Genomic DNA, 8,314 nt, shown 5'->3' on the forward strand with positions numbered 1-8,314 from the left:
CTGCATCTGACGCTTTGCATTGTACTTCGTGATGTATGTCTTGGATGCAACTACGGTACTCGGCCATGGAAACCCATTCCATGAAGCTCTCTGCGCACTGTTCTTGAGCTAATCTGAAGGCCACATGAAGTTTGGAGGTCTGTAGCGATTGACTCTGTAGAAAGTTGGCGACCTCTTTGCTCTATGCGCCTCAGCATCCGCTGACCCCGCTCCGTCAGTTTAGGTGGCCTACCACTTTGTGGCTGAGTTGCTATCGTTCCCAAACACTTCCACGTTCTTATAATACAGCTGACAGTTGACTGTGGAATATTTAAGAGCGAAGAAATTTCACGACTGGATTTGTTGCACAGGTGGCATCCTATCACAGTTCCACGCTGGAATTCGCTGAGCTCCTGAGAGCGACCCATTCTTTCACAAATGTTTGTAAAAACAGTCTGCATGCCTAGGTACTTGATTTTATACACCTGTGGCCATGGAAGTGATTGGAACACCTGATTCTGATTATTTGGATGGGTGAAAGAATACTTTTGGCAATATAGTGTATGTTTGAATATGTGGCAGGCTTGAGGCCTTATCCCCCGATGACTTCCAAGCCTGACAGGTAAGTCTTTGTCCTCTGGATTCATAAGCATCTTGAAGGAAAATGATTTCTCTTCCATTCTAACTAGGCATCTAGTGTTTTAACCAGTATGAAAGAGGGTGATGCGGGGATCTGAAGATTGAAGCAACCAGAGGTTGTTGGAAGGACATGCTAGAAACAGGTGTCCTAATACCATGGACAACATGAAAAGTAAGATAAGACTTTAGTGAACCCATCTCTAATGAGAAGAAGAAACGTTCAAGTCCTGAAAATAAAAACAAAACAAATTTAGAAATGGTCCTGTGAAGTAGGAGTGGAGCGAACCAGAGTGGAAGCTGGAAAGCTATGGGGCAAGAGAAATATAATGGAATACCATTCCTGGGAAGAAATTCCCAATCTCAGTTGGGTTTCAGGTTCTCAGTGGTCAGATCTAAAACTTTTCCTTTCTCTTTTGTATCAGATTGAAATTGGTGATGGAGCTGAGCTGACTGCTGAGTTCCTGTATGATGAGGTCCATCCCAAGCAGCATGCCTTCAAGCAGGCTTTTGCCAAGCCAAAAGGTCCTGTGGGCAAAAGGGGACAGAAGCGACTTATCAAAGGACCAGGCGAGAACGGAGAAGACAGTTAAACCCAGAGGATGGGTCAGCCTCCAGCATCGCAGCTCCAAGGAAATCCACTTCTCTGCATTTGAGCCTGTCCACTGAACTCCAGAGCCTTTTCCCTACTTCTTTTCTCAAAGTCATGTCCATCGGTTTCATTAACAGGATGGGAGGGTTGGAATCGGGGGACAGAGAGGAAGAGGAAGACGATGGCATGCTCTTTTTTCTTACCTTTTGCTCTATGGTGATTTAAATCTAGGGGGAAGGGGTACCCTAGGGCTTTTTGTTCTTTGTTTTTTTTTAAATATTTCTTACAATAGATGCTGTTATTGTTTCATCTTGTGGCCTGTTTTACTTGGAATCTGCACCACTCAAAAGAGTTTTGTTTTCCTCTCATCTAAGAGAGTTATAAACTTCTACCTTGGGTGCTGTGACCCCCCATCAAAGAGAGGCACCATTTGTATGGTAACAATAACTTAGTGGCACTCTATCCTGTCAAAGCCATTCCCTTACCAAGGGAGTCTGTTTCCCTAATATTTGATGCAGTGGTCAGTTGCCTATTGGTTAAGGCAAATAGCAGTATGTTCCATGGATTGTTTTTGAGGTAGGGTGGAGTTGAGGGGATGGGGGTAGTGCTAAAAGAAACAAGATCTCCTCCAAAATAGAGGTGCGTAGTTTGGGTTTTAAGAAACTCTTTGTTTCCCAAGCTACTGAAGAAGTAAAACACTCATTTTGTTCAAGAGTCCTGATAATCCCAATCTAGGCCTTACTGTTTGTGAGGGGAAATCTCCATCACAAATCCAGTGATGGGTTGGATTTCTCTTAAAAGATGCTCTGCTTCCTTTCTGATCTGCAGAAAGCTAATTATACTGCCTTTCTTTCTTCCCTGCCTTATGTCATGATGGCTCGTTGTGTGATGTCACAGCCTAGGATAGACATGTGGACGGTTAGGAACTGGGAGCATAATTGTTATCCTGCCCTTATTGGCATCGTTTTCACTTAACTACATCAAGATGGCAAGAATCACCTCACGGGTAACTCTCGAATGCTTCCCCGGGTCACATTTTCCACGTGTGCTAGCTTGCAGCCTAACACAGCATTGATTTAACTGAGATCATCTTCTGACTTAACTGAGAAAGTAGATTCCTTCCTGATCTGTTTTGTTGGGGGGCTTTTTCACCCATCCATGCTTGGCATCTAAAGTAAAGTCGCTTGGTCCTTGGTCTTCTCATATTTACTCAATTGTTTGTCCTCATCCTAGATCATGACATGCAACGAATGCATCCCCTTGTCATAGCTCTTTAGTTATGTGATAGAGCTTTGCCAGGCCAAAGGAGCATTAGCCCTTTCATTGGTCACTGAATGCGGATGGGCTCTGTCTTTCACAGAATGTACTTTGCCCAGAGGATGTTCATTCCATGTTTTGGATACTGTCTGCCAAGACTAATTGTTTTAGATCCATGAAAACCAGGTGGAAGGAAAGGATAGCCCATAGCATGAAATTGTTAGCCGTGTACATGATGGACGGGCATTTTAACTGCCAAGGAGTCTGGGAAGAGTCTTGATGATCAGCTTTGAACGTCTAAAGGAGAAGCAGACTGTGATCTACTCACAAAAAACTCAAAACACAATTGTGGACTGGGAGGTTATGAAAAACCATTAGGGCAGGTGAATTCGATATACATAATGAAAGTTCCTATGACCCCAAGGAGCAATTTATTGGTTTGCTTTTATATCTCATGCAAACAAACTCTGAAATTACAAGCTTTTTTATTTTTTACATAGCCAATCGTATGGTATTAGTATGGTGGGCCTGAGTGGAGTAGTATTTGTGTAAGAACAAGCCTGGATGTGCTCTGGGTCATTCTTTCCCCAGTGGGACTGATCTGCAATTTAAGAAAGAAAGAGTAGGTTTTGCCAAATTCCAAATATTCTGTATGGGGGGGGAAATAGAATCACAGATTCAAAAAATAAAAAATTGGAAAAAATCATAGATTCTCAAAAATAGGACAAAATTTAGGCCTTCATTTCCAATCCCCTACTCACTACAGGAATCCAGATGAAAATGTCTATGATGGAAGTGGTGGTATGCACCATCATTTCATGGATGTGGGAAAGTCTAAATCTTAATTTTTCCTGATTTTTTTTAACTGTTCATCTTTTGCATCTTAGGTTTATTGGCATCCCTTGGGACAGATGTCTTTATAATAATGTAGTGCTTAGAAATAAACAGATCTTGCATCCAGTATATAATTCTAAGGTAATAATTAAATTTAAATTTTGTCCTAAAACATGTTCAAACAGCAAGATTCTGTTTTTAACAGGCATATGCAGTGATCAGCAACTAAAATACAAAATCTAAGCATAACACTGGTCAGTGCACAACATTTCAATTTTTTTTTAAAAAAAAAAAAGATGGGTGGTTCTTTGGACATTTTGAAGGCTCTATCTACATTGCTGATCTTTGGCACAATAATATCTTTAAATTCTTTATTTTTACTGTGACCAAATCTCAATCAGTTCAGCTAAATCTAGAGATATGATATTCTGTAATATTTGGATTTGGACCTCTGCAGTTTCTGCATCATATATGCAAACATAGCTTTACTACTTTCATTTTAAGTTTTTGTTGAGAGTGCTACACTCTTGTAATAATATGATTTATTTTCCCAGGCAAATGTTATATTTTAGGTTAGATTTGTCCTGCGTGTTTTGTTCCATTCTCCTCACCAATAAGAGGCAGATTATTATCATTTTTGTTCCCTATTATATTTTGATGCAGAAGAACAAATATTTGCCATTCCAATACTGATAACAGCTATTACTCTGATCCGGAACTCATATTTCCGTGGGTTCTTGATGAGATATTAAGCATACTTGGATGACTACTGTTGGCATTTTCCTCGTTTTTCACTAATTGCATTAATTAATCCATGTGATTCCAACAAATGAGGCAGAAAAGTAAGCACGCAAGCCCTGCCTTTGTTTTACATCTTTTACTCCCATCAAATTAGTCTGAAACGATTCCTTTGTGGTATTATTGCCAAATATCACTGTGCAATGATGGTGGATCAGTCAGTACTCTCAAAGGCATGATCAGTGGTAAATGAGGACCAGTCAGAACGTCTGTGAAGGAAAGAAAGCAAACAGCCTGCTTCTCAAGCTGACCCTCCACAACCTGCCTTTTTCCCTTCACAATGAAACAAGGGAGTCACTCAGCCTTGTGAAGAGCTGCTTCTCAGCTGTCTGTCTGATCTTAGTAGCTGCTGCCATATGCGTATTCATATTGTGTGTGAATCCCTTTTCTTATTTGTTGACTGGCAGACCAATAAAATCAGTTATGCAGTGTGTGAATCATAGTGCTCTGTCTACTCTAGAGGTCTTCAAACTTGGCAACTTTAAGACTTGTGGACTTCAACTCCCAGAATTCTCCAGCCAGCTATGCTGACTGGAGAATTCTGGGAGTTGAAGTCCATACGCCTTAAAGTTGCCAAGTTTGGGAACCCTGGTCTACTCTATCAAAACCGACTCTTCCCCCACCCTTGTCCTATTTTATGATCCAAGCTAACAAATAGAGACTAATTCCAGGATAGGGAGACTCAATACTCAGCTAGACTCCAGAACTTTGTTTTCCTTGCAGTTATGTGATCTTACAAACTTTACCATCAACACACTTGGCAAGTAGCAAAAAAGTTCCACAAAAAAAAAGTAGAAACGACTCCCCATCCTGGAATAGTCTCTGAACCAGTTAGCTTGGATCAGAATGTATCTTGCTATTTATATCCAGGATGAACACTTAATCAAAACATTTATTAGATCTGACTAATACTACAAAACGTTGAGCGATTGCAAGAGCATACATCTCGTTATAGAAATAAAGTTTTGTAGGAGTCCCAAAATAATTTTTCAAGAATTATATGTTTACAGTAAGACCTTGCTAATACTCTAACAACTATATTCCTTCCTGTGTGCACACAACTGAAATGACAGTAGTTTTACACTGACATCTCTAGCACACTAAAAGAATGTCTAATTGACTACATGGTTAACACTTAAGTAGTTTTCATTGGCCATTACAGTTAACTCGCTGCAGATGAAAAGCAAGCTAGGAGTGATTGCTTCTGTATCCATGCTAGTAACTTATCAAATCTTCCATAAGAATCAAGGTTTGGAGTTTGGGAGATGCACATTCCTGACTGGGCTATACGATGATGTAAATTTGGAAATTATGGGGGAGGCAGGGCATACTGTTTTGAATGCTGTATTTTCTAAAAATTAAAGTATTTTTAAAGCAACCTGTTTTGAGTATTTCTTTAGTAGACTCAAGATATCTGTTGATACAATTGGCCATTCCCTTCATAAACAGCTATGGCAAATTAGATGTCTCCGGAATTCGTGGAAGCTATTGCAACAAAGTGGTTGAATTTACCTTGTGAGGCCAGATGGTTTGCATGTTCATCATGTAACTGCAGAAGAGATCATGTTTGCAGATCTGCAATAAACCATGGATCCTCCCCATGCCACCACCATTTTGTATACTACATATATATAGCCTGCATTGGTGTGTCCACATCTATTCAAGGCCCTATCTTGGCTGGGTTATCAAGGATAACAAGATCAGTTTTACTCTCCAGGTGTTGATAGAGGAGCCTCTCCAATATTGTTCCTTTTTTTTGCCAAAATACTGAAATCAAATCTGTAAACATAATGTTTCTTACCGTGTTTTCCCCAAAATAAGACAGGGTCTTATTTTCTTTTGACCACCCCCCCCCCCGAAATAATCACTTGGCCTTATTTTCAGGGAGGTCTTATTATTTTTGAGGTGCAGGTGGTGGTGAATGTGGTCACCTCACCACTGCTGCTGTGTTGCAGTATTTTCTGGGAGGGCTTATTTTCAGGGGAGGGCTTGTTTTAGAGCATGTGCTCAAAAGCCCAATTGGGCTTATTATCAGGGGAGGTCTTATTTTTGGGGAAACAGGGTAAATATCCAGCAGGGGGAGCTTTATTGCTGGCATTCTTAGTGTACACAGTTTAAAGGCAAAATTTATGCAGAATAACAGATGTGAAAGGGACCTTGTGAGGTTTGTTAGTCCCACCCCCTGCTCAAGGAGCAGCCCCTGTCCTATACCATTCTGGATAAATGGCTTTTCTTCTTGAAAACTTCCAGTGAAGGAGCACCCACAACTTTTGGAGGGAAACAGTTTCACTGAGTTAATTGTTGTCATTATCAGGAATTTTCTTCTTAGTTTTTTGTTGGATCTCTCCTTGATAGTTTGCTTCTTGTGGTTCCCCTCCGAAGCTTGGAGAATAGATGCCAAATTCTCGGTGACAGCCTCTCAAATATTGGAAGACTGCTATCTTGACACCCTAGTCCTTCTCTTCGGTATTGCTAGTTCCTGCAATTGTTCATCATGTTTTAGCCTCCACTCCTCTAATTATTGTCGTCGTTCTTCTCTGCACTCTTTCTAGATCGCAAATATATTTTTGTATCGTGACCAAAGCTGGAGACAATATTCCAAATGTCTTACTAAAGCAGTACAAAGCGATAGTAACACTTCTCATGAACTTCCCCTTTGAGGTGTTAATAACATGTTCAGTTAACATCATTTGCTTACGACTTACTGACAAATATATTTCAAGTACAGGTTTAAAAATGTCTTGTGTGCCAAGAAAGATGCCTAATATGCAGCTGAAACATAGCAATATATAAATATACATAGGTATATTTATGCTGAATTCCAAAGCTTTGTATGTTGCCCTTTTAAAGCATGGCACTACCTGATCCTAAATACCAAAGAAGCATTGAGATCCATTTGTTGCTTCTTTCTGTGTATCAAATGTCATCACAACTCAATTATGGATTCAATTCAGTGTTCATAGCTGGTTCTCATACATTTGGGTGCAAGAAGGTAAATGAACCTCAAGCTATAACTCCCCAAAAGAATCACAAAAATACCCCTGTGAGACCTGTATTCATTAGCTGGCTTTTGGCACAGATGCTCAATGCATTTGGGGGCATTATTAGGTGAGAGACATTTGAGGGAGAAGAGTTAGATTTGATTTAATAGGTTATTAAAATAGTTTAATAATGGACAGGAAGAATATTCTAGAGAATGTACTTGGTGGACATAGCCTGAATTTTCTGTCAGGGATATATTAAATCTAGAACTGCTGTGTGGTGGGTAGGCACCATGCATTTCATAATAAGCTGGTCAATTTGTAATTTAAAAACAAAGGAATGTTATTGTGCCATAGTTAAAACTGAGTATTATGCCTCCAAATTAGTAAGCCACGTGGCATAATTCCCTTGCCCAGGATTGAAGTTAAGTACTTAATACATCGGATAGATCCTCACACAAAGAGGTGCAAGTAAGCAGCTTACTCAGTAGGCATCTCTGCCATCAGATGATGAGCCTAGATTTAACATGATCTGCTATAAACAATCCATCTTTATTTAACATCCAGGTTTAATAGTAAGCCAAGAGCTGTCATTCTCTAATAAAAGAAGAGGCTGGAATCAATTCTAATTCATGTACAAGCTGTTCATTTCAAAATTCCTGCTCTGGGCAAAAACAGCCAATTAATTAGGTAGGGCTCTCTTATTTTAGGCCTAAATCTATGTGGACCACAGCTGTCTTCACCAAAAATCCAATACGAATTCATAGGGAAAGGTGGTACAGGTTGTCCTCAACGTATGATCACAATGGAGCCCAAAATGTCCGCTGTTAAATGAGACATTTGTTCAGTGAGTGTTGCCCTATTTTACAACCTTTCTTGCCACAGTTTAGGTGTTAAATGACTCACTCCAGTTGTTAAGTTAGTGACATGGTTGTTAAGTGAATAGGGCTTCCCTGTTGACTTTGTCAAAAGGTTGCAAACGGGGATCACGTGACCTTGGGGCACAGCAATGGTCATAAGTACGAACCAGTTGCCAAGCATCTGAATTTTTATCACGTGATCATGGGGATGCTACAAAGGTGATAACTGAAAAAATGGTCATAAATCACTTTTTTTCAGTGACGTAACTTTGAACGGACACTAAATGAACCTAAATGAACCTGGATTAATTTTACGGCCCCCGGGGAGTGTGCAATAAGTAGCCTTGTGCTCCCATGACACAACTGCAACTCTACTT

General features: G+C 40.1%; 1 protein-coding gene across 1 annotated transcript in view; it reads left to right on the plus strand.

Annotated features, from left to right (window-relative positions):
- TWF2 (twinfilin actin binding protein 2) overlaps positions 1-5,474 on the plus strand; it is a 77,522-nt gene extending 72,048 nt beyond the window's left edge. The window contains exon 9 of the mRNA XM_032209864.1: positions 1,041-5,474. Coding sequence (XP_032065755.1) covers positions 1,041-1,208 — 168 coding nt within the window. The 3' untranslated portion in view covers positions 1,209-5,474. The remainder of the gene's footprint in view (positions 1-1,040) is intronic.
- The last annotated feature ends 2,840 nt before the right edge of the window (positions 5,475-8,314 follow it).

This window comes from Thamnophis elegans, chromosome 2 (assembly GCF_009769535.1).
Source record: "Thamnophis elegans isolate rThaEle1 chromosome 2, rThaEle1.pri, whole genome shotgun sequence".
In the NCBI taxonomy this organism is placed as follows: Eukaryota; Metazoa; Chordata; class Lepidosauria; order Squamata; family Colubridae; genus Thamnophis; species Thamnophis elegans.